Source organism: Suncus etruscus, chromosome 8 (assembly GCF_024139225.1).
Source record: "Suncus etruscus isolate mSunEtr1 chromosome 8, mSunEtr1.pri.cur, whole genome shotgun sequence".
NCBI lineage: Eukaryota > Metazoa > Chordata > Mammalia > Eulipotyphla > Soricidae > Suncus > Suncus etruscus.
The window spans coordinates 58,573,125-58,600,958 of record NC_064855.1 but is presented as its reverse complement, the minus strand read 5'-3'; the positions used below and the strand labels follow the sequence as shown (position 1 = coordinate 58,600,958).

General features: G+C 36.2%; 1 protein-coding gene across 2 annotated transcripts in view; it reads right to left on the bottom strand.

Annotated features, from left to right (window-relative positions):
- LRCH1 (leucine rich repeats and calponin homology domain containing 1) overlaps positions 1–27,834 on the bottom strand; it is a 238,904-nt gene that overhangs the window by 24,253 nt on the left and 186,817 nt on the right. For both annotated transcript variants that reach the window (XM_049778891.1, XM_049778890.1), the window contains exons 9-17: positions 27,254–27,381; positions 22,976–23,043; positions 19,753–19,839; positions 17,645–17,734; positions 17,495–17,531; positions 12,895–12,948; positions 11,695–11,767; positions 8,892–8,996; positions 3,131–3,240 (exon numbers count right to left, since the gene is read on the bottom strand). In XM_049778891.1, coding sequence (XP_049634848.1) covers positions 3,131–3,240; positions 8,892–8,996; positions 11,695–11,767; positions 12,895–12,948; positions 17,495–17,531; positions 17,645–17,734; positions 19,753–19,839; positions 22,976–23,043; positions 27,254–27,381 — 752 coding nt within the window. The remainder of the gene's footprint in view (positions 1–3,130; positions 3,241–8,891; positions 8,997–11,694; positions 11,768–12,894; positions 12,949–17,494; positions 17,532–17,644; positions 17,735–19,752; positions 19,840–22,975; positions 23,044–27,253; positions 27,382–27,834) is intronic.

Here is a 27,834-nt window from a genome sequence, read left to right as displayed (position 1 = left end):
CCCCTAAGCCAGGAGCAATCTCTGAGCATAGATCCAGGAGCGATTTCTGAGCATATAGCCAGGAGCAATCCCTGAGCATCACCAGGTGTGGCCCCAAACAAACAAACAAAAGAACAAAACAAAACAATAAAGGACAAGAACAACCAATGATGGTGTGAATGCAGGGAGACAGGGCTCTCATTCACTGCTCATGGGAATATCAACTGGTCTAGTCTTTCTGGGAATAAAGAAATTACTACTGTTTTTCATCGGTAGTTTACTGACTATTTTGTTTACTGCATCCTACTGCTGACCCATTCTTTAAGGATTATTTTTGGTAGGGTTCAGTGTACACTGGCTCCAGGCCCACGGTCATTCTTGGTGATGCTTGGTGACCCATGTGGTGACAAAGATTAAAAACAGGCCTCTTGGGCCCGGAGAGATAGCACAGCAGCGTTTGCCTTGCAAGCAGCCGATCCAGGACCAAAGGTGGTTGGTTCAAATCCCGGTGTCCCATATGGTCCCCTGTGCCTGCCAGGAGCTATTTCTGAGCAGATAGCCAGGAGTAACCCCTGAGCAACGCTGGGTGTGGCCCAAAAACCAAAAAAAAAAAAAAAAAACCAAACCAAAACAAAACAAAACAAAAATACAAAAACAAAAACAAAAAACCAGGCCTCTTTCATTCAAAGCCTGTGCTCAGTCTATTGAGCTGTATCACTCCAGCCTGTGCTGTGTTGATTGATTGCAAGGCTGTTGAAGAATCCCAGGTTGCGGGGCCGGGCGGTGGCGCTCGAGGTAAGGTGCCTGCCTTACCTGCGCTAGCCTAGGAGACAGACTGCGGTTCGATCCCCCGGCGTCCCATATGGTCCCCCAAGCCAGGAGCGACTTCTGAGCGCATAGCCAGGAGTAACCCCTGAGCGTCACCGGGTGTGGCCCAAAAACCAAAAAAAAAAAAAAAAAAAAAAAGAATCCCAGGTTGCTATACATGTAAGTGCCCCCGAGATCCTACTTGGCTCCTAAAAATGGTTTTGGGATTAAATATTTTCCTCCTGTCAACTTGCTAAGCCATATGTAAAGTGACATTTGCAACAAAGATGCCAATCTACCTTAAATTCAACTTTAATTTTATATGATAGACTTACTGCTTATTTATAAATTTCACTGAACTCTGATATTGGCTATTTATATCCTCCATATTATTTTTATTTTTTATTTTTCAGGGAGAGAGTGAGTACAGTCCCCCACTATCAGAAATTATGTAGTGGAGTTTCCCACAGGGTCATCACATCTGGAGTGTAATAGATATAAGTCTTGCCGTGGGAGAACCACCTTTCTGATCATCATATTTCCCTTGCTGGGCTATTATCTATATTATTTTCTCTCTCTTCCCAATAGTTCAAAGGCTTCATGGGAGTGAAGACATTTTCCCTTTATCTGACATTAAGTATCTGTCAATACACATTTACTAGAAGAGATGATGAAACTTAAAATCCATTTCATCCCGGTGCCAGAGCAGTGGTGCAAGCAGTAAGGTATCTGCCTTTGCCACGTTAGCATAAGACGGACCTCGGCATGATCCCCTGACATCCCATATGGTCCCCAAGCCAGGTGTGATTTCTGAGTGCATAGCCAGGAGTTACCCCAGGCATCACCAGGTGTGGCACAAAACTCCAAAAAAAAAAATCTGTCTCATCCCACCAGTTTTCTTATACTCTTTCTAGTTCACAATGATAGCACATCTCTTTGAACTTAAATAGTCTAAGTATCAGATTATGAAATGCTGCTTTTAATAATCGTGGCAATGAAATCCTTGGCAACTGACCCTTACACTGCCATCTGCCTTTCTATATATTTATGTATAACCTTTCCAACTAGATACTAAGACTATGAATGTAGACAAATGTATCAGAGTTCCATTTGGTACCATGTTGTAAATAAAAGTAAAAACAAGGAGTAAAGTAGCCATGCCTCCTACCATCAACAAGCTTAAAATCTTCCAGAGCACTCATAACTCAAGATGATTTTCTTACTAAAAAATTGACAAAAAAATTTGACCAGTTTTGTATACCAAAGTAAGGATAACTATCTCTAAATCAATATAATATCATGATTAAATACATAAGTGATTAATTTTAAAAGACTATTTTGGGGGTCGGGGATATACAATGGGTAGGATGCTTTCCTTACATTCAGTCAACTATGGTTTGATACCTGACACCCCATATGGTCTCTAGAACTTACCATGAGTGTGCAGAGTCAGAATTAAGTTCTGAACATGGCCAGGTATGGCTCCAAATCCCCCAAATTAAAAAACTTTAACTGAAATAACACTATATTTTATATATAGGTATTTTTTTTTTTTGGTTTTTGGGCCACACCCAGTAACGCTCAGGGGTTACTCCTGGCTATGTGCTCAGAAGTCGCTCCTGGCTTGGGGGGACCATATGGGACGCCGGGGGATCGAACCGCGGTCCGTCCGAGGCTAGCGTAGGCAAGGCAGGCACCTTACCTTTAGCGCCACCGCCCGGCCCCTATATATAGGTATTATATAATTCTACTTACCTTGTCTCATATAGTTCAAAAAATCCCCACTAATGTAAACAGGAGTAACTTATTTTTTTTTTTTGGGCCATGCCCAATGGTGGTCAGGTTTTACTCCTGTCTTTGTACTCAGGGATCATTCCTGGAGGGGCTTGGGGATCACATGGGATGCTGGGGAACAAACCTGGGTCTGCCACATGAAAAGCAAGTGCCCTACCAATGTACTATTATTATGGCTCCTAGATTATTTTTTAATACGTGGGAAATATACTTAAAATACTCAATGATATTAGCTAACCAGGTGGTCTGGTTAAATTTGAAATTATGTCTGTTTGCAATGCTTCAGGTTGATTTCTCTTAAAAATACAAATTTTGGGGCCAGAGAGATAGCACAGTGGTGGGGAATTTGTTTTGTTCATGACTGATCTGGGAGGAACCCAGGTTTGATTCCTGGCATCCCATGTGATTCCCCGAACCTGCCAGGAGTGATTTCTGAGTTTAGAACTAGGAATAACCTGAATACCACAGGGTGTGGCCCAAAGGAAAATAAATAGAATTCTGTGTCCAGACTGAAAATTATCATTAAGCAAAACAGTATCTTTTGGGATACCTCACGAAGTTGTTCCACCAATTCTTTTTCTTCTCTCATCTGTTCCATTTTCCTCCGAATTGTAAATTGTGGGTCTATAGATTCCAAATTTCTCTGAGGTCTTAGGAAGACTATAAAATAAAGGGGGAAAAAAAGTCTGTTATGAATTTTCTAGACGGACTTCTATATGTCAGCTAAACAAATACTTAAAACTCCCACTATGGTTTCTTGATTTATCTCCCCAAATTCATCTGTCATTCATAAACAAATCATAAAGTTTTGGGGTTAACACCCAGAAGTGCTCAGGGTTACTCCTGGCTCTATGCTCAGAAATCATTCCTGGCAGGCTCGGGGGACCATATGAGATGCTGGGATTTGAACCACTGCCCTGCATGCAAGGCAAACGCCTTACCTCCATGCTATCTCTTCGGCCCCCAACAAATCATAATTTTATATGAAAAGTTTGATTTGAATATTATACAGACAATCACATTTTAAGTTATATTGTGTTATATGAACTAACAAGCTCTATATTTGGTTAGTCACAAATGAAATCTATAAAAGGGTTTAGATTATCTTTGGAACCATCCCAGACACCTCGGGCACTGCTGACAAATGCCCTTCCTCTCAGTTTCCATTGCTTTGATTCTTTTTTTTTTTTTTTTTTGGTTTTTATTTGGGTCACACCCAGCGGTGCACAGGGGTTACTCCTGGCTGTCTGCTCAGAAATAGCTCCTGGCAGGCACGGGGGACCATATGGGACACTGGGATTCGAACCAACCACCTTTGGTCCTGGATCGGCTGCTTGCAAGGCAAACGCCGCTGTGCTATCTCTTCGGGCCAACATTGCTTTGATTCTAAGTTCTCATTTACACTGAGGATTTCACAATCTTTTCACTAAATCCAGTTCATTTGTATCCAAAGCAAAAACTAGAACTATTCACAATCTGAAACTAAGCACAGGTTAATGTTTCATGGGTTCAGATTTTTCTTAGGCCTGGACTAAGAACTAAGTGAGGGTACACATAATAAAGACACCTCAAAGAATTGAAAGTTAGATGGATAAATCATGTCATTTAGTCTGTCAGTAGATAAAGAAAGTTGACTACTGCTAGAAGGATGACCACAGACTACTTTCAGAAATGTGGGCAAGATCAGAGGCTGTTTGAAAGACGATCCTTGACTTAAAGTTCTTAAAATGACAACCTCCAAGAATAGCAGCAAACCGAGCGGCACTTCCCTGAAAGGAGTTAAACTTTGGCTCTCAAAAAGGTATATTTTTTAGACTAACAAAGTATAATATATAATAAAGATGACAGAAAGGACCTCATTCAATTTGTTTTTTAATACCATGTCTTGTATTTGATTTTTTTTCTTCTTTGAGGTACATTTTTAGCCTATGAAGACTGTCAACTACCCATGCAGATAAAAGGGGTAAAAGAACTGTTAAGATCTGCATTTGGCTTCTCCAGTAACAGACTTTCAAATTATGTACATATTTCAGGGGGTGAAGGAAGATTATGGAACTCTTCTGACATTTTGAAAAGAGAACCCCAATTTAAAAAAATCACAATTTTATAAATGACTGAATTGGCATACTGAAGGACTATATACTTCAAATACCAAAATGTAAATCATATAGAATAAAAATGTCATGTAATTTTTCTATTCTGACAAATATTTAATATTTCCTACAGGCCATCTTATAAGCTTTCAGTGTATTATGGATTATGTATATTATGTATCATTTTAATATATTTAATATGTAATTATAATATTTAATATATATTTTAATATAAATATATTATTTACAAATATATTTCAAACTTAAAATGAGCAATGAGTCTACCACTCATTATTATAATTATTAATCATTATTTTGTGTTTACCCAAAATATTCACTTTTATCTCAATTTGTATTCTTGGACTAAATCATGTTCATAAATATTATTCTACTTACAACTCAGGATTTCTAAAAATTCTAAATCAGTTGTAGATTATGTGGATCAGTGTCCAGATACTCCCTTCAATTGATTCATTAAGTACTTAGCTAATGGAGAAAAAGTCTGGAGTTTCATGGAGGATTTGGACTCAGACTTGGAACTCTGTCTTAAGCCACTAACAGAGGATAGCCAGAAACAGCTAAAGGTGGAGTCAAGGAGATAATATTTAAAACATGCTTAACATATGCTTAACACTTATGAGTTTGATTCCCAGAACATGTTTTCCCAACTTTGTTGAGTTTGGTCCCTAATTAAAACAAATAAACAACAACCCCGTCATTTCTAAAAAAAGTCAAAAATTTTTCTCTATGGGACTGTGACTAAACCTACAAATGCCAAATTCCAAATTCCATAGTAAATTAGATCAATTGTTCCAAAAATAGTCTACAGACTTGAGTAACCCTGGCAAAGAGAGATGAGACATTCTCAGACATAAGAAAGTTGAAGAAAAGTTTGACAAAACAGGAAACATGGAAAAAGATCAGAAATTCACTAGACTTGGGTTTATAGACTATTGAGTACAAAATGTACATTCTGGATACACAGCCATAAGAGAGATAGATTCAACTGTCAAATATGAAGATAATACATATCTTGAAGAAAAAATGTCTATCAAATTTACCAAAAAAGTCCAGGAATGTGGACAGAGTTTTGTAATACATACACAAGGCAGCAAGGGGGTGCCCCAATGCAGGTTAAGCAAACTGAATATTTTCTTTGGAAGTTTTATTTTCCTTTGCCTTTTTTTGTTCTGGGAAAAATCTTATCTAATATTGTCCATGTTTAATATTTTCAATATGTTTTTATTGGCAGATTTAATTCTGAATATGAAACTATCAGGAAGTTCAATTAACTGTGAGCTTTTGTTTAACAGCACACAATTCAAGTGTCTATGCTTTGTGAAAGCTCTATATAAGATAACAAGAGTATGCAATGGTGTCTGAGTTTTAATATCATGTGTCAATTTTTATCTTAAATTCCCATGCTCTGTAAAAAATACAAAATGTATGCTTGTGTAATTGCTCAATGAATGTTATGCAATCAAAATATTCAAACACATTAGAAATGTGGTATATAAAACGAACACTTCAAATGACTATGAAATTATTGGTACTGTGACTATCACACTACATTTTACAATTAATAGCTATAGAATATATGAGGATTTAAAACAAACTTATTTTTTGGTTTTTGGGCCATACCCGGTGATGCTCAAGGGTTACTCCTGGTGTTGTGCTCAGAAATCGCTCCTGGCTTGGGGGACCATATGGGACACCAGGGATAGAACCATCATCCATCCTAGGGATGCTGAGGATCGAACCTGGGTTGGTCTCAGGTAGGTCATGTACAAGGCAAATGCCCTATATGCTATCACTCTGGTCCCAGAACAAAATATTTAAAATAAATGAAAGGGGAAATTTTAGTGCCAAGCATGACTGAGAACACAATATAGGAATTCTACGTTTATAGAAAAGGTAATAGTGTGTATGTGAGTTTTACATTATGCTTGGTTACTGGTTTACTTGTGTTTATTTACAAAAAAAGGTTAAGATAGCTGCAGAGATTGGATTTAAAAAAGTTGATGTTAACAATAATCAATGCTGAAAACTCAGAGAGACTGCTGAATAGATCTTATGATGAAGCAGTAAGAACATGAAAAGACTTCTTGAAAACTTAGCTTATATACATATGGATACATACAGAATATCTCCTCTTGTTTAAGACCATGAGGCAAAACTTTGTACAAAAACAATGAATATCATATTTTAAAAATCACATATAAGAACCTGCATAAAAATTTGTAAACATTTCTGCACAGAAAATTACCAGAGACATTTCATGTAGAGTCAAATGACAGCCATTCAATGGTGTGAAAGACTAATCCCTTGGGAACATTTTCTTTATTATGGTGGAGATTCAAGGTAACTGATAAATGTGAATCCCTGGAATAGTCACTCATTTAAAAATTAGCAAATAAATGACTGAAACCCAACTACAATTATGTTTGTAATCACAGTATTTAAATAAAGAAATTAATTTTTAAAATTAACAAATAAATAGCATGCATCATTACTTTTTCAGAAGGGGTTTTGCCATGACTATTTTCTATGAAAACCTTTGGATTTCTATTCACAAGAGGTAGTCTGCTTAATAGTTTATGAATACCCAAGAAACATTTGCATAACTTATGCCTGAGTGTTAGAAGCCTTGGGTATGACCCCATCTTTGGCTATAGTAGTAGGCTCTGGTGGGACATCCTACTTTACTCTATAAAGATGGCTTCTCTACTGGGATATAAATTCTATACTACATAATGAATCTGAATTTTTTCAGCTTAAAAAAATCACTTGGTTTCAGATATCACTCCTAAGGAAATACCACATCACACATAAATCTTTCATTCTAGGCTTTATTTCCTTTAAAAAACATCAGACCCATAAATAGCCAGGCTTTCTGAAAAAACAAAAATGCCTGTTCCCTTTTTAAAGTTTTAAATAAAGGAAAGTTTTTCAGGGAAGTTTCCATTTGACCCTCTTCAACTTCCAGAAGTTAAAACAGAATGATATGAAGCACTTTCTCTTTAATGTTTTTGTTGAACCAATATTTTCAAACTAACACTTATTTTCAATTAAGACATATAGAAATTTATAAGTAATAAAATTCCTTTTTAATTAACTTATCAAAATGTATTATCTTTTCACATATAACTGTAAAAGCATTTTTGCTCAAAAAAATCAGAACAAACATTATAAATGTTTTTCTTCATATACGTATAGCATACTAAGATTTAAAAAACTGTTATCAGAATGTAATTTTCCTATTGTCTTTGCGTTGTGGTTGATTTCTATCTCACATATGACTGCTTTTCCTTATAGATGAAATGCTTATAATTTAACATTCTACTAGGAGATTCAGACTATGCAATATGTATATAGAAAGAGTTCTTTTTTTTTCATCCTCTTGGTCTATTTAAGTGTTTAATGAAACAAAATGATAACCTATTCAAATTAATCACTGAAAGAAATCCTCAAATTTTTATGTGTACACTTGAGTCTCAGACCAAGTTACAATTGAATGCTTATAAAGATAGAAGACACAGGAAGATAAAATGCACAAATGATTTTCATTTTGTAACATAAAAGCAAGTTATTTTTAATTTGTTTTATTTATTTGAGGGAGAAGTTGAGCCATACTTGGTGATGCTCAAAGCTTACTCCTAGTTCTGTGCTCAGAGATAACACCTGGCAATAACATCTGGCAATTATATTGCCAGAAATCAAACCCTGGCCCACTATACTATATCTTCAATCCCCGATTTCTCGTCTAGAAATTTCTCAACATGAGTGTTACATTCACTGAACAAATCATGAATCAGCCACAATTTGTCTTAAAAACTTTAAACTTCTTATATAATAAACATATATATTAAAATAGCCAACTCTAAAAACACTATGTTTAGATATAGAATCAAGTAGAATCAATGTGCAAACCCCCAATTTTTTGTTTACAAACCAAAATATCCAAAGCTTAGTAGATAAAAAACTATTGTTAAGTTCTTCCCAAATTCAGAATATTTACAATAAGTAACTATAGTTTGACAAACTGCTAAAGAATGATCCATGTACACTATTCTGGATGCCATCTTCCAGGGTTACTCATTGTATCTATAATAAAGCATGCAAGTGAACATATTCTATCTTCAGCAGCAGAGAAATTAATTTCAGTATATTCACTGGCTAGTATTGAGCACATTGAAGAACAGGTACAAAGTCACCTACCATTATCACTGTCTCCTTCAGATGGAACACTGTAGCTAGAGCTGTCCCATGTTTGTGCCTGTGTAAGTTTGTTGAAGGAGATAGGAGGAAGAGTGAGGGCTGGGTCTGCAGGAGAGCGAGAGAGCCAGTCCGCGGATAGATGCATAAAGACCAGGAAAAACCAAAGGGGCAGCAGCATTTAACAAGTGGCATAAGGATTTTATGGTAATGAAGCGAATTTCATATTATGGGATTTAATTTCAAATGTACAATATAGGTGAAGAATGAAAGATGGTGCATGGAATAAAAAGAATGGTGAAAACTGAGCATTAGTACTTATCAATCATAATTTTGCATGCAGTTAATATTGTTAATTTTAACAATTATGAAAGTCCACAGACTTAGAGTACTAATGAAACATGTCTGCAGAAAGAAAGTGTACCCTTCGATTAGCAATTACAAAGCAAAAACCATCTAGAAACCCTTTGCAAAGACCTGGTAAATAAAATCTTAGCATATATGACTTACAAAAATTTTGCTACAGAAGTAAAGTTTAATATGTGCAAATATACATATTTAAAAATAAAATTAAAAATCAGTATTTGCCATTTATGAATTTTTAAGAAGTAATACAAAAATTCTTTTTGAAGATATATGTAACTCACTTTACAGATATATGTATACTCACTTTACAGAGAGTATGCTAAAACTTTGCTCAGCTTTTGACTACCTCTTTAATAGTGCTCAGAAAAAAAAAAGCAGTTCAAGGCATTACTAGAATCTTTTTAATAATCAACTCAATTAACCAATAGATAGCAAGCAATTTCAAGTGCTTGGCACAGAAATTTATAAGATAACATCATCTTCTTCTAAATATCCACATGGTATTTATATGTTTAGGAAGTAACCACATAATTTATTTAACATAAATGAGGATCAAAAATATATGGACATGATTCTAGGAATATGGTTCCTGAGAACACAGAGGCTCTACAGATTAACACATGTCATTCTTCAAAAAACAAAGAAAAAAATATTTCTTTTGAAGAAGGCATCAGCCTTTAACAATCAAAGTTCTTATCCAACTTGCTGAATGATTTGTTTAGTATATAAATCTATATACCTTAAAATAAAACTAATTGACTTTTTAAAAAGTTCCAAAGCTACTAAAATAAAATTTGTCTTTTTATTTATCTAATTACATGCAATTAGTATTACTATATATTATTTTTAAATACTTAAATATATAAGATAGTATTTAAAAATCATTTAATATTACAAAAATATAAAAGTTAAACAAATTAATAAGCTAAATAAAATTCTTAAAATATAATGCTAGTTTTTTTTTTATAAAATTCCATCATTTCTTTTGTAGTTCCTGAAGATAAATTAACATTATTTATTATTAACCACATTCCAGAAAGCTTTCAACAAGTGGAACAATTTCCACATTGGTTAGTCAGCATTACAAAAAAGGTTGAAAACTTAGAATGGGAGTTAGCTTTGTTTCATGCTATTCAAAATAAATACTTTTTTTTTTATTCTTCACCACTGCAAAGAATTTGAAATGGTTTAACAAATCAAGAATCATGTAGATAACTGAATCTGGACTCCATAAAAAGAATTATATAGAAGTCCCATACACAATTTTACAATGAAAACTGAGTAACTTTAACTTTAGATTTGTTCATATATAAAAGAATTTTAAACTTGGCAAAAGATAAAAATAAAGTCTGGTAGGTCATATGATGTGCTCAGTTTACAGATATTACTCTACTAGTAGACTAGAACTGAAGTGTGAATTGAGAGCTCCATTCCCCCAGCTCACATCAAAGACCACAAAAATGGAAAGTCAGCCCAGACCTGTTTGTGTATGTTCAGTTTCAAATGAGGGGCCATTCATTTGAGTGCCAGAAAACCTTTATACTTGCACATATGCCACCCCATTATCAACTTGATCCCCAAATAAGATGATTTTAAAATTTCCTTTCCAAAATATTTTTTTTACTATTGATACCTTTTTCAAAATATATACCCATATAACATTATTGTTGCCAAAATACTTTGCTGAAAAAACCCAATTAAATTTAGCTCAGAAATGTCTGAATCTTTTCTTAGCACCAACTTAAAAGCATTAGTAATACATGCATACAAAAGACCTAACCAGCAAAAAATATTGAAGAAGAATCTAGAAGAAAGTATATTGTGCCTAAGTTTTAATCATATAGATCAGGAAGAATGCTGTCACATAGAGTCCTTTTTCTATAATCAATCATTCCTTTGCATATTGCTGTAATTTACTTTTGTGAAGTTATTGATTGCAAATGAAAAAACTAGTAATAGACACGAAAAGATTCCTTTAAAGGAAAGGTTCATGAATACTCAGTTGAACCTTGAAGTACTTTCCCTGTTGTATGAGTAAATATGCAAAATCTCCTAGACTCAGAAAGCAAGGAAAGTGTGGCTATCTCAGAGACTGCTTGTATAATTTAAGAGTTCCAGGAATACTAGGGCAAAAGGAGAGTTTTTTTTTTTATTATTTTCCCTAAATATAGAAAGTCAATAGAGTATTTTTCCCATTACTTATTTCCTTCTTTGCTTTGATTTGGAGAGGTAAGATATCTATTCTTGTTAACATGGATATTTTAATCAGTGATTCCTTGAAAAATGAGATATCAAAACCCAACCTCCCCAAATGTACCAAGGTTCCAATGCCAGGATTCAACCAAAGTTGAAAAGACTGTTCACACTCAAAACACAGATATTTAAAAAGCTAACAGGAAACAATTGAGTTGTTACAAGTTTAAGAACAGGCTGAATTTACCTGATCGAGGCTTCAGACCAAATGGAGCGGTGTTGTTTGTGGTAGGAGAAACTGCAGGAAAGTTCTCTCTAATCTGTGGTTTTAGAAGGGAAAAGAATAAAAAAATAAAAAGTTATAAATGCTTTGGTATAGTCAAGGATGGTAATAAAGCAACTACCTTTTTGCATCTGTGTGATGGAAAAATATATAGAGTAATAGAGTTAGTTTCATATTGCAAATATTTAAGAGACATAATCAAGATAATGTCTTTTTGGAAGATCCATTCAATTTTTTTATTTTCTCAGTATAAACATATATTATAGACAGATAACATAAGGGTTAAGGCACTTGCCATGCCTGTGGCCAACTAGAAGTCTATCCCTGCTACCACATACAGTCCCCTGAGAACCTCTAGGAGTAATCCCTAAACAAAGAAACAGCAGAAATCAATCAGCTCTGAGCACCACCAGATGTAATCTCAAAATCAAATAAATTAATATATATTTTATTATCATGCAAAGCTGATGAGCCCTGTCTGCACTAACATTTGTGTTAAGCATGTGCAAAAGTACACAATACATATACATACACATACATATGGCAGCAGGCACACATGATGAAGAATCTCAGCTTACCACAAAGAGTAGTTAGAACAGTTAGAGAAATAACTGTGCTAACAATTGTCATGACAATAGTAATGAGTGAGAGAAGTAGTATGTCTGTCTTGAATACAGGCAGGGAGTGGGGAAGGAGGGAGATGGGGGACATTGGTGGTGGGACAATTGCACTGGTGTACTGGGGTTTTCTCTTTATGACTAAAACCCAATTACAATAATATTTTTAATGATGGTGCTTAAAGATATTATTTTTTAAAAAGGACAAGTAAAAAGACATCTCATCTATAGAGAAATCATGCACCACATCATCGATGGATAACAAGACATTACAAATAGTGCATGTTTGAAGTACTTTCATTCTTTTTTGAAAGTGAATCTTATAACTATTTGTTGCAAAAATGTTCTGTATTTTTGTTTTTCAAAATATATCTCATAAAATTAAGCTTTATTTATGAATATGAGATTAGAAGAACTAACAGATATGAGTCCCCCCGAAGAATCTACAGTGCAATAAACTCACTAATCACTGAAGTCTTGGATTATATGCATATGCAAAGGTCATTCACAAAATATTTCAGCTTATATTAATCTTTAGGAAATCTACCTCATTTGGAGAATACTGGCTTCCATTACTCTGTAACATTAGATCATTTTGTGCCTTAGAAAAAGAAAGAGAAAGCATGACATTTTCTACTAAACTGCAAAATTATTTAGATTTAGAAAAACAATTTAGAAAAACTTCTACCCTGTCTCTGCACAAAGATATATGATATATAGATTAATCAATTTTAGTTGACTACATCATTCTTAACTTTTCTAAAGGTATGCAGCTAATTATATAGCTAAACATATCTAAAGTATCATAAAAACTAAAAAAAAGGGTGTCCCACCAGGTAAGTAGTACAAAAAATAGCTAGTGAGGTCAATAAGGCATTTGTCTTGCATGTGGCCAACCCTGGTTTGATTTCCTACATCACATGGTTACCCAAGCAACTACTGGAATGACCATTGAGCAGAGACATTAAACAGTAAACCTTGAGCATTTTATGTCCCTCTCCCAAACCATATTACAAAGACTTAATAAGACAAACAGGATATTCTAAAATTAGGGAAACTAAGATATCTCACAACTATGGTGCAAGAATTGTAGCAAAATTTCCTTTGAAGGACATTATCTGATTAACTGAATATTTAAAATATGGGTGATAAATTTTTTTTTAATTTATCAATATAAATTTATGAAGTTGATATCTGAAATATGGTTAAATAAGTAAAATCCTAGTTTTAACAGCATATTCTATGGTCTTTCAGGATAAAGAACTGATGGTTGGGCCCGGAGACATAGCATGAAGGTAAGGCATTTTCTTGCATACAGAAGAACGGTGGTTCGAATCCTGGCATCCCGTATGGTCCCCCAACCCTGCCAGGAGCAATTTCTGAGAGTAGATCCAGGAGTAACCCTGAGCACTGCTGAGTGTGACCCCCCCAGAAAAACAAACAACAAACAAACAAAAAAGAACTGATGATTGAGGCTTGACTTCAGGTTTTCATAAAATAAATTATGAATATGGAGAAAAAATAGGAAACAAATGATGGTATAAATTTGGCAAGATTTTGATCATGGATAAATCTAGGTGAAAGTTACATTTTAGGGCATCTTTTGTAGAATCTTAATATTTTCCACCTTTTATGAATTTAAAATTATTTCTAAACACAAAAACTTAAAAAGAAGTCTGTCTTTACAGAATTAAAAGTCAGGTGTTTTAAACAAAAATTGATGAAATGGACTGAGTACAACCTTCAAATAAGAGGCTTCCCACTGCTCCACTGATAGGTGGAGCACTGATAGGTGGACACTTCTTCCCGGTGAAGAGGAAGCCTGATGCAGTGACTTCCCTAGTAATATAACAGTGCAGTAAAGGAAAAGCAGAAGTTTAGGTCTCTTGGGTCCTAAAATGACTCTAATGCACAGAAAGTGCATTAGAGTATGCAGAAAGTGAAAGGTAAGTTCAGACAAGTTGCCCATAATCACCCAAAGTTAGCAGATCTTTGAGATAGGACCAAAGGCTATATTAATTCTAAGTCACTGAGCTTAACTAAGAAACTATCCTTTCCAAGAATATGACTTTCCAACTATATTAGTTCTTAATCTCTTTATTTAACAAAAGTTTAAAACGTGATCTCTTGAGTGAGCCAGAGCACTGCTGGGTGTTCAAAACAAGAAAGGAAGGAAAGAAAAAAAGGGAGGGAGGGAGAAAGGGAGGGAAGGAAGAAGAGAGGGAGGAAAAGAAGTTGCTGCTACCTGTCTTGCACTGAGTCAACAGCACAAACTCAGCTCTTGAGGATGGTGCCTCTAGAACCTCTAGGCTCAGCTCTACTTTTTTGTTTTGTTTTGTTTTTGTGTCAAACCCAGCAGTGCTCAGGGTTTACTCTTGGCCCGAGTGTTAATCCTCGTTTTGGGGATTATATGGAAAGGCTAAGAAGGAACAGGGGTAGGCTATGTACAAGAGAAACACTCTACCTCCTGTTATATTGCTCTGGTCCTTAGCTCTACTTTTATGTGAACTCTCTCCAGTCACTCAAATTTCACCTCATATAATTCTATCTAACCCACCTTCTCTGTTCTCAAATATTCCCACCAGTTTATCTTTGTCTGATTCTCTGTATTCTCTGAGGCATTTTCCAGATCCTTTGCTTTAGTCTTTCAAGTCTTTTCTGAGTATGAATTTCTTTCTTGGCTAAAATCTGCACTGATTGATCTTAACTCTCGTTTGTGTGACAGCTGTGAATCTTTGTTGCTCCTACCTGACTCAAGGAGAGGACCTCAATTAGAAAATTAAAATTTGGGACAAGAGCAGTGACACAGTAGTAGGGCATTTGCCTTGCACACAGCTGACCTAGGACAGACCACAATTCAATCCCCCCATGCCAGGAGCTATTTCTGAGCACATAGCCAGGAGTAACATCTAAGTAACATCACCAGGTGTGGCCCAAAAAATAAAAAAAAAAGAAAGAAAATTAAAATAAAAAATTTGTTGTGTCTGTGAGGAGCTTGCAAGTGGTGCTATAAGGTCTGGGAACATAAACAGCAATTCTCTGTGAACCAGGTCATAGTTGGCCAGAACTAACAGTTCAAGACAAGGGATCAAGAATGTGGTGCTCATGGTCAAATGTAAATAGATTAAAGACCTAGATATCAGACCTGAAACCATAAGGTATATAGAACAACACATAGATAAAAACACTCCAGGACATTGAAACTAAAGGCATCTTCAAGGAAGAAACAGTACTCTCTAAACAAGTTGAAGCAGAGATACACAAATGGGACTATATTAAGCTGAGAAGCTTTTGCACCTCAAAGGAAATAGTGCCTAGAATACAAAAGCCACCCACAGAATGGGAGAAGCTAGTCACCCAATACTCATCAGATAAGGGGTTAATATCTAAATATACAAGGTACTGACAGAATTTAACAAGAAAAAAATCTAACCCCAACAAAAAATGGGGAGAAGAAATGAACAGTTTGTCAAAGAAGAAATACAAATGACCAAAGGACATATGAAAAAATGCTCCACATTACTAATCATCAGGAAGACACAAATCAAAACAACTATGAGGTACCATCTCAAAACACAGAGACTGGCACACATCAAAAAGAACAAGAACAATCAGTGCTGGCGGGGATGCGAGAAGAAAGGAACTCATTCACTGCTGGTGGGAATGTCATCTAGTCCAGCTCTTATGGAAAACAAAAAGAAGATTTTTCAAAAAAACTGGAAATTGAGCTCCCATTTTATCCAGCTATATCACTTCTAGGGATATATCATAGGAACACAAACATCCAATACAAAAATCCTTTCCTCACACCTATATTCATCGCAGAACTTTTTACAACAGTCAGACTCTGTAAACAACTAAGATGCCCCTCAACAGATGAATGGCTAAAGAAACTGTGGTACATATACACAATGGAATATTATGCAGCTGTCAGGAGAGATGAAGTCATGAAATTTTCCTATACATGGATGTACATGGAATCTATTATGCTAAGTGAAATTAGTCAGAGGAAGAGAGAGACACAGAATAGTCTCACTGGTCTATGGGTCTTAAGAAAAATTAAAGACATTGAAATAATTTCCAGAGATGAGAGCCGGAAGGACCAGTTCAAGATATGAAGCTCACCACAAAGAGTGGTGAGTGCAGTTAGAGAAATAACCACGCTGAAAACTATCATAACTATGACAGTGAGTGAAGGATGTAGAAAGCCTATCTGAATACAGGCGGGGAGTGGGGGAGAGAAGAGATGGGAGCATTGGTGATGGGAAGGTTGCACAGGTGAAGGGGTTGTTCTTGTAATGACTAAAACCCAACCACAATCACGTTTGTAATCAGTGTTTAAATGAAGAAATTATTTAATTAAAAAATAAATAAAAACAAAAACAAACAAACAAAAAGACCTACTGAATTTCAACATTGCTTTTCCCCAAATGGTCAAAATCATTCCAGTGAAAGATCCCTCTTGGCCATTGGTAAATGAAATTAATTTTTAAAATGTAAAATAATCCTTCAATCTGATTGAATTAAAAAGAATTTTGTCATTGGTGGGCATGTTCACCAGGATGGGCATGAACACAGGGACAAAATGACAGCCAGTCACTTGGCAGTGTCTCTGGGTATGAGTTTGTAGGGAGTATAAGAAAAAAAATAACAATGTGGTATTACCTCAGGCCCTGAAGTGACCTGGTCAGTATTCAGGGGATGAATACATGTAGGCCTATATCCTCCTAACCAACAGTTCTGGAACTTAGAAAATATAATTTATTTATTTTGATTTTGAGGTCACACCCAACTGTGATTAGGGCTTACTCTTGGCTTTGTGCTCAGGTATCACTCCTGGTGCTATTTGGAGTAAACATACATAGTGATGAAATTGAACTGGAGCTAGCTATGTACCCTATGCTCCCTATGCTAAGCACCCTATGCTCTCTCACAGGACTTAGAAAACTTAAAAGAAGCAACCAACTCTTCTGTAAAACATAATAAGCAGAAAAATTAAACAGGATTTGAAAACCATCTTGAAGAAACCTGAATATAATCCTCAGTAATGAATACTTTTCCCCAGGACAAATCTTTATATAATCTAGTGGCCACTATTCTGTGGTAGAATACTGTGTGGAAATTGGTTGATCCAAGAGCTTCCTTACCTCATTTACTGAAGATGTGTCCAACTGTATCTGACCACTGTTGGAGTAAATGAGAAAAAGATGTAAAGTGGAATTTCATAATAATTTTTAAGTATAATAATTTTGAAGTACAAAAAGAAAGTATGTTTAATTATTAAAAGGCCAACATACTTTAGTACAGAATCTTGTAATTCTAAGGCTTCTTCTGATTCCATGGAATAAAAATTTATGACACTTCTTTCTGAAATATCAGTGCTCAATCTGAAAAGGAAAAAAATAATAAGTAATCTATTAAACCTTCAAAAATTTACTGTGTACTACATTTAAATATTCTGATTACTTTTAAGATCAAGGTTTTAAGATCAATGATAGGTTTATGGTAGACATTTTAAAACACTTGCCATTTCCCCAGCATGTGCCAAATTTAATTTTAACACGATTTTCCATCTGCTATCAGTAATGTAATCCAGCTTATTTGTAATATAAAAATTTTCAATAAAATCTAACAATAAGCTATTTCAGTAAACTCTTAACAGTAAAACACTAGATTTTATTCTAAAATATAAATTAAATTAAAATAAATTATAATAATTTTATAATATAATAATAATTAAATTATAATATAAATATAAATTAATTAAAATTCTACAAAATATTTATAAAAATCATAATCATTGTGCACATTTTATTCTACAAAACCTTAATTTGCAGAAAGTTAGTAATGGAATTATAATGCAATATATAAAGAACATTTTGTTTAAAGAGGATAATCTCTTATATACTCTAGACTCTCACTTAAAAATAAGTAATTAAATATGCTTTTTATATAGATTCTAAATTTATAGTTTCTAAATTTTTGCATTTTAATATTTTAAAATGATAGATATATACATAAATATATATCAGAATCTTAAGAAGTTATATTAAATTTACAAAGCCATTTGACTTGTATGTGGCTGACTCATTTCAATTCCCAGAAATCTATATGGAACTCCAGGAGTGACCGGATCATCGCTGGGTATGGCCCAAATCCCCTTCCATAACAGGGATGAATTCATCATGGATAACGTAAGGGATACACTGGTGATTGGTCAAGAAGTATTGAGATTATAAGCATGAAAAACATTACTATTAGCATTGTAATCTATAGATTCTCAGTAAAATATACATTTTTTTAAATGTAGGTATGAGTTCATATCATACAAGCCTACTAAAAATACTCATCAAGAAATCTCAGAAGAAAACAAGATAAAGGCAACAAGATAGCAATATTCATCTAAGTATTTAGATGTTAAGATTGTATGAATTGTCAACCTCTAAAACTTGTTCCTATAGTCACTGACTTAATGAAGCAATAAAAAAACTTCTAGAGCTAAGAAAAATATAAATTATCAATTACTATATTTAACCCTAAAGAGTAAGAAATAACCTCATCATCTGTCCTATCTTTATGAGAAACAACATCTGACTTCTTACACTGGTTCAAATAAAGATTATTACAATCAAAATTATTACAGTATCTATAACAGGATAGATAACAAAGATCTAAAGCAGTTAACAGAGGAATATTTTTGCGAGGAAATCCATATAAAATTTAACAACATAAAGCCCCATACAGATGCAAACCAAAAAAAAAAATTGGTGGCTATATTAGGCCTTCTTCCTTCCACAATTTAGCATATTACTCGATTATTCAGAAGTCAATGTTCTAGGTAAATCGCCATTTCAGACATTTCCAAACTGCAAAGCAATCTAAGAATCCTTCCTTAGTTAACCCTTCTTTTCGAGGATGATGAAATTGAGGTCTTTCCAGGTCACTGGGATCTTACTACCAGGTTCTAGTCCCTATTTCTATACCCTACTGCCACTGACTGAACCCAGTTATTTGTGGCTCATCTATGCTACTTCCCCATTCCTTATAATTTCACATCTATGGCCCACATCAGCCACATCAGCATCACATATAATAACACACATATCTCCAATTTCTATCCTATCACCAACTATACTGTGTTAAGGATACAAAGCTTTTAACTTCAAAACACATGCACAAATAACCAGAAATTCTCTTACAAATTTCGTGAAGGTAAGTGTAAAGGATAGAGAAAGGGGAGACTGACAAATTTAAATCGTTCTAGAAGTTTTGGTTAAATTATTTTTCTTTAGAAATAGTTAGACTGTACCTAAACTGTGCATATAAGTATTTTTAAAAGTTAGATAATATAGTCATAAATTGGCATGCATCATTTTCCCATGAAACCCAGGAAAGATTCACACACCTGCAAGGATCTTGCAACAAATCTACTGCTTCTCTCAGCTGTTCAATCATCGTTATATCCATGTCCTTGTCTGTGGATGAGTTTATTCTGGAGGATGAAACCGAGCAGGAGAAAAAAATGTGTAAATATCTCCCAAGTCCTTAAGAATAAACATAACAAAGGCCAGAGTGATAGCACGGCAGTAGGGTGTTTTCCTTGCATACAGCCAACCTGGGACAGACCCATATGATCCCCGGCATCCCATATAATCCCCAAGCCTGCCAAGAGCAATTTCTGAGTGCAGAGCCAGGGGTAATCCCTGCTGGGTGTGGCTCAAAAACCAAGAGAAAGAGAGAGAGAGAGAGAGACAGAGACAGAGACAGAGACAGAGACAGAGAGAGAGACAGAGAGAGAGAGACAGAGAGAGACAGAGAGAGAGAGAAAGAGAGAGACAGAGAGAGATAGAGAGACAGAGAGAGAGACAGAGAGAGAGACAGAGAGACAGACAGAGAGAGACAGAGAGACAGAGAGAGAGACAGAGAGACAGAGAGAGACAGAGATAGAGAGAGACAGAGACAAAGACAGAGAGAGACAGAGAAAGACAGAGAGACAGAGAGAGACAGAGACAGAGACACAAAGAGAAAATAAACATTAAAAAATCCATCCTTTGTATAAATATAATTTTGAAAAATTCAACATTATAATGAGGTGTCAATGCCTGATGGGCTAAGTGGCCAATCAGGGGAATGATAGAATTGTAAATCATAGAACCTCAATTGATTATAAAAGTAAAAAATAAAAGGAAGAGCTCCTGAGTGGGATGTCCAGCTCTGGTATAAGCAGTTCACAGTCTAAAGGCCTATAGACCACATTTGCTCATCTGCCCCACAGGGCGAGGTATAGCCAGGTGGTTCTCACACCATGATTGCCTGAGTCCTAGTGCACTTCACAGAGTGCTCAGGTAAGGTGGGCTCCCACAAGTTCTGGACCTTTCAACTTTAGAGCCACCAGTAAGGTTTGGTTGTATTCTTTTGTATAACTCCCTTCATTCAGTGTGTGACAATTGTTTTCAGTTAAGATCCTTTATGCATCAAAGACATCTGGGTTCTTCAACAGACACCAGCCCTGATCATCCCAAAAAGGTCTTACCAGGGCTTGAACATTTTATTAAGTATTCCACATGATCTTGATTTATAGGAAAATAGAGAAAAATATATTTAAATTTGAACAAGTGGTTTCAACGGTTCTATATAATTTAAAATCTCTTTATAAAATATTTCCTTAAAAATGTATGGTTTAAAATCAAACTAGGTCTCGTTGGCTGCATAGAAACAAATGTAATCACTAACTGGTAATGCTGACAGTGATTTTAAAGAAATCTTGTGATGTTTTTTAAAGGACATGAAAGGTTAGTGTCTGCTTATTCCTTTCTATTGAGAACAAAGGTTAATGTCTTTCTGTAAATGGAGGAATTTTTTAGCAATGTGGTAAATGCTCCCAAAGGAGGAAAACTCCTACGAAGTTTGAAAAAAAATTCAGAATTACAAAGTAGATGATGATAAGCAAAAGTACTGTAAAATCTACTTCATGCCTCGGAGTTAAAACTCAAACTCCCTTCCAAGAGGTTTAACAATTGATAACAGCATTTTAAGCCCTCACCAACAAAGTCTGTCTAGTGAGGGTCCTCAAACTTTATAAATGGGGGGAGACACTTCACTGCTGGAGGCAGGACTATAGTTTAAACAAAAACTATCAACAATAGTGGCCCACAGGCCATAGTTTGAGGACCTTTGCCGAGACTGAGAGGAGGAATCAAGAGACTGAGAGAAGGAGGGGAGTCAGAGAGTGTGGCTCACATCCCACACAGGCTCACTGCAGGCCCAAATGCTGTTAAGCAGGACAGGTAGCAGTGGCAAAAACACTCTGTTAGTTGGATAAATATTCTCGGAGGGCTGCGTGTGGCCCATTGGCCATAGTTTGAGGATCCCTGGTCTAGTGAATCTTTAAAACAAAAAGTGCACAAAAGACACTCAACTGGGGTAAGAATCCTTAGAGTCAGTCTGGGCCCTTCTGTATCCTCACACATTCATTGGTGAAATGTGAATGACAATAGAATAGAACTTATAGGACTGTAGTAACTATGAAATAAATTAATATTGGTAAAGTACTTAGGAAAGTACCAGGGACATCATGCTACTGATTTTTATGGGGGGGGGGGGCAATCTATCCTAGCTTTGTGCTTAGGGATCACAAGTAATGGTGCTTTGGGGAGACCATATGGGGTCCTGGGTATCAAACCCAAGCTTGTTACATCCAAGGTCCCCTACTCTCTGTACTATTACTCCAGCCCCTCCAACTATAGATTGTTTAATGAACATTAGAATTGGGACCAAAGTCTTAGAGGTACATGATCTTCTCAGATTTGAGGTAGATTATTCTTGCAAAGAATTCAGGTACTCTAAATGTATTCTAAGCCTGGGGGAACTAGTTCGTGTATCAGTTTGGAGCCAGTTATGAGTTCTTCCAGAAAATAGAACAAAGTCAATGTCTGCAGTATACCAATTTAAATCCCCTAAAGCACATATCTATTGCCTCGATTCAGATAAAACTGAGGATCAATGAAGATCAATGAAGATGTGATCTTTCATGTACTTTATCCCAATACTTTGACAATAAGCATCAGACAGAGAATGACTTGTAACTTTTTCTTTTTATAGAGGCTTTAGAGACTTTACTCACCAGAGCTTGGCTCCTGGGAGTCTGGCTGTGATGTTTGCCTGATGTGGAGACTATGTTCAGGCCCAGTGGTCTTTGGGGGGACATGCAACATTGGGAACTGAACTCAAGGCCTGGCACTACAATGCATGTGTTCTACGATTTAATTTACCTGGCCCATAAACCTGGGACTTCTTATTTTTTTTCTTTGGTTTTTGGACCACACTTAGTGATGCTCAGGAGTTACTCCTAGCTATGCACTCAGAAATTCCTCCTGGCTTGGGGAACCATATGGGATGCTGGGGATCGAGCTCAGGTTCATCCTGGGTCAGCCGCACGCAAGGCAAAGTCCTACCTCTGTGCTATTGCTCCGGCCTCAAATCTGGAACTTCTTATCAATATCATTAACAAAAACTATAAGCTTGCCCTTCCCCAAAGACTAAAATTCTTTCATAATAAGTCTACAGTCTGCTTGAAACATAAACTGTGCAGGAGAATGGCAGCTCACAGCAAAACTCTTGGTACTCACATTCCCTCAGTTTGCCAGTTAGTGTCCTCTTCTATTCGTAACAATTCTTCACAGTCTTCCTTCCTATTCTGTACACAAAACACATGTCTTCTGAGAACCACTGACTATCAACAGTAACACTCAAATCTCCCAGCCCTTGCTCAACCTAGCACTACTCACAATAGAAAAATAATAGAAATAAATCCATGGAGAAACAAATGTTTACAAAGAAATCTGTATAGTGAAATACAAATAATATGTTTTTGTGGAATATAATTCAGCCTTAAATAAACTCTTGCATAAATTCAGACATATGCTACCACATGGAGGGATCCTGAAGACATAATAAAAATATGAATAAAACAAACAAATAAGCCAGTCATAAAAAGACAGTTATCATCTGATTACATTAATATGAAGTACTAAGAGCAGTCAGATTCATTCAGCAGAGAAACAAAGCAGTGGTTGTTGCCAGGAAATGACTGTTTACTGAATAAAGGGTTTCAGTTTCACAAGAAGAAAAGAAGACTGAAGTTGGATTATTGTAATAGTTACACAGCCAAAGGTTTGTATACATCACCTGAGTTGTACTAAGTGAACTATATGATTATAATCAACATAACTGTACACTTAAAATGGCTGAAATGTTGTTTCATGCTATCTATAATTTACCATATTAAAAAAGACTGCCTCCAAAACAAAGAAGAGAAGGGAAGACTAGAGAAACAGTAAAGGGGTAAAGTGTTTGCTTTGCACAAGACTGACTTGGGTTCTACTCTGAGTACCATATATAGATCCTTCAGACCCTCCAGGAGTGATCTCTGAGTACAGAGTTAAAAATAAGCTGAACAGGGGCCGGTGAGGTGGCGCCAGAGGTAAGGTGGCTGCCTTGCAAGCGCTAGCCAAGAAGGAACTGCGGTCGATACCCCAGCATCCCATATGGTCCCCACCCCTAGCCAGAGGCAATTTCTGAGTGCTTAGCTAGGAGTAACCCCTGAGCATCAAATGGGTGTGGCCCCCAAAAAATGAAAAAAAAAAAATAAGCTGAACATTTTTACTTATGGTAAAACAACCAAAAAATTTAAAATTTTTTTTGAGAGATTGAAAAACTTAAATAAAAAGAAAATGAAAACATGGCGCAGGACCACAGTATTTGTTATCTCAGAGTCAGAAATGTCAAACTTAACCCAATTCTCCTTGTCCTTTTTGCACTGCCTAATGGGAACACATTTATCTACTGGGCCACTCAGCCACACAAGGTCATGCAGTAGTATGTCTAAGTGGACAGCGTAGAATAGTTGTGTGTCTGCGTGCCTGTGTGCACGCGCATGTATATTGCTGAGAAAAAGGAATCAAAAGACCTCAAAATGCCTCTAACCGTTTTCACATGTACAAAATCCAGATAATAATGATATCCCTACCATTTACTCTTATTATTTGTCTCAGAAAAACATTTAGGTGGAGAGAAATACTAAGAAAGGTGTGTCCCACTGCTGGAATGTTTACATGTTTCTTTCTACTTTGATCTCTGACAGAGAAATGCTGCTTTAACTCAGCCAACAGCTAGAAAGGAAGCCACACCTGATGAGGGTCTACTTCCCTGGCACGAAAGGAACAGGACACAAAAAGACTGTTTCGTGTCAAGGTTCCGGTGCTGTGCTCACTAACTCGAACCCAGTCATGCCCCCAGGTGTGCCACCAAGAACAAATTTTCTGAAGAGGAAGAAGGGCTGGAAAACATTGTGGGCACTTCCTATTCTGATGATGTTTCAAAGCCCATAAAAACAACTCAGGTAAGAGAGAAATGCATGGGTGAAATATTGCTACCAGAAATAACCTTACTGCTCTCTTCTTGTGGGGTTTCATCTACAGGAGCCAAGGCTATCTCTCTTTCAGTATCAAAATAAAATTAAGCAAAAGTTTAAAGCATCTATTTTTTTAAGTATGCAAAGTAGGGCTTACTATGTTTCTTTTACTGTTAGCTGATAATATAGCTTATTTGAATTATTCAAATATTCCCATTTTCACACAATTGCCTGCTCTCCAAAATGTGTTTATAACCCTTAGATCCCTAGTAACAGTGCTTAAGAGGACCTAGTACTGCTCTTGAAGTGTCGGGCACAGGATCAGAGGTGGAGAACATTTGCATCCCAGCTATTCACTTTCCCAGCTGGGATGGAACAAGATTAGGTTCTGCCTTCTTGTTGCGCTTCTTACAACTACATGACAGAGACTATTTTGTACTATGTTTTTACTATTTGATGCTTTTGAGGGGGATTTTGCTGCTCAAGTGGCCCCAGGCATAGTGCAAAAGAATTTTCTTGTGCTCCAAGGCTGCTAAATGCCTTAAAGAGAAAACACATGTTAGATAGGCTTCCTTCTGGCTGCTGGCTCTGACTTCAAAGCTGAATCAACAATGCTTATTAAATTGGTGTTTTAAAATCTCAACACACAGAAAGCAAGGTTATAGGTCGCTCAGTTGACAAAAATGTGTTATCAGAAGCTCATAGGAACTTTTTGTATTTTTCCGGAAGCAAAGGCTCAGTATTGAATAGTTTAATGTTTGAGTTGATTTGGTCACACAAAATTTTTATGAATCATGAAAATCAACAGTAGTTCCAAAAGCACAAGATTCCAATTCAGTTATAGAAAGATAAGAAAAGTCTGTAAAATGCAAAACTCTTGAATATAGTAGGAATGAGTGACAGAGAGCCCTGGCAGACTGTCAAGCATATTTTTGTGGGAGGGTGTGGTGGGAGGTGCAACATGTCCCCATGCTCAAGAGGTCCAAGGGCATGTCCTGGTGATTGTTTTCCAACTGGCCCAGGATTTTTCTTTTTTTACTTTTCCATGTTATTTTAGGGGGCTGAGCCAGACCTACCAATGCCCAGGGGTTACTCTTGCTCTGCGCTCAGGAATCACTTTTGGTGACACTTGTGGGACTATGTAGGATGCCAGGGATTGAACCCAGGTTGGCTGTGCACAAAGAAAAGATATTATCCTTGTTCTAATGCTCCAGCACTAGATCCAGCCTTTCAATGCAGACGAAGTTGTAGTGCTGCTTGGGAATTTGTGGTGCTGAGGATTCTGGCAATGCTCCTGAACCTCCGGGGCCACACCCAGCAGTACTCAGGGGACCATTTGGTTCCAGATGTTGAACCAAGGTCATCCACATACAGTGATGCACCTTTACTCCTGATCTAAATCTCTGATCCTCTTATACTTTTAAAATAATGAGTTAATGCTAACACGGGCCTGATTTTCAATGTAGGAATTTTTAATTTTTATTTTAACTTAGAAATTTTTAAAACTTCACTATTGATATTATTAGTAATCTTCTCTTGACTTCCAAGAGAAGTTTCCATCAGGAGTGGACAGCTAGGAGACACTTGTGGAGGAAGTTTCTGTGACCATTACTCTATCAGACTCTGCCCTTCTCACAAAGCCCTGGGCTTTCTGAAATCTCTTAATTTAGAGGTATTTGCTTTCTGAAACCATATGCTTTGTTTATTTCACTCATCTCTGTGACTACTTATTTTCAGGGTTTGCTCCTTTACTTTCGATATCATTGGTGAGGAAAGATTTGGGCCACACCTCAGGACTTACTCATAGATCTGCATTAGGGATCACTCCTGGCAGCACTCTGGGAACCATATGAGATTCCAGGGATTGAACCCAGGTCAGCCGCATGCAGGACAAGGGCCCTACCTGCTGTGTTATCATTCCAGCCCCTTTACTTTCATTCTTAAACTAAATTCTTTAAGAAATAAAGAGTAAAGGTTAATTTGTCACATCTTTTGTGACAAGATTATTCCAGAGAGGATAGAAAAAGGTTAAATCTGGGAAGCTTTCTGGAAAAGCTGAGTCAAGTCCTTAGAGTTGTACTTTAGGAAACTGTTTGGTGAAATATAAATACATAACTGAGTATTGCTCATGCATGCGTGTGCTTAAGCATATGTGTGCATGAGTATATGAGTCTGCATGTATGAGTGTATAAGAGCATGGGTGTGTATGCTTGTGCATGCAGCAAACATGGGTTTATACACAAAAGGAACGACTGGGTAAGAGGCTGAATATAAAAGAAAACCACAGACTTTTGCAAACAATGGAGAGGTATATACTATGGGCTGTTTCCAGCTATTAAAGAATTAACATGCCAAACTTTTCAAAAATGTTATTAAGGTCTAAAGGTAGATGTCAAAAAGATAACATTTAATGTGATGGACTGGTCAGCTTGAACTTAAATTCTAAAGCATCAAAAGGAAAAAAAATTGAAAGTCAGTTGATTTTTCAACTTGCCTTCGTGTAGTTTATAAATTCTGAATGAAGAACATCTGCTCCGTGGGCAAACTGTGTTCTTGATTCTCCTGAGCTATCACTGTTGCCCACTAGGGAAGGGTCTGGTTGAAATTCCTGATGAAATTCCCCTAGTAGGAAAATAACAAGAGAAAGGCAGAAAGCATGATTTCACAAACAAACGACCTTAAACAGGGAGTATGTAACTATTTCAAAAGCCTTTCTTACCATGTTAGGCAGTATATGAAAAGACAGGTTTTCTACTCCCTAGAGTGTGTGAAGGAAAAATGAAAAAAAAAAAAAAACAAAGAAAAAAAAACATAAAAGATATGAATTTTAAAGTTATGGCCTCCTGATTTTAGTTTCCTATAAAAGAAATAAAATACCCCCCTTAATTTCATTTATTTTGGTGCCACAATTTACATTGCTTAGGACTTACTCCTGGTTCTATGCTCAGAGATCAATCTGGCAGGACTCCTGGGACCACAAGAAGGTACCGGAACTCAAACTCCAATCGTCTGTGTGTAAGGCAAGTACCCTACCTGCTGTACTATATCTCTGGCCCCTACCTATTATTTTTTTTA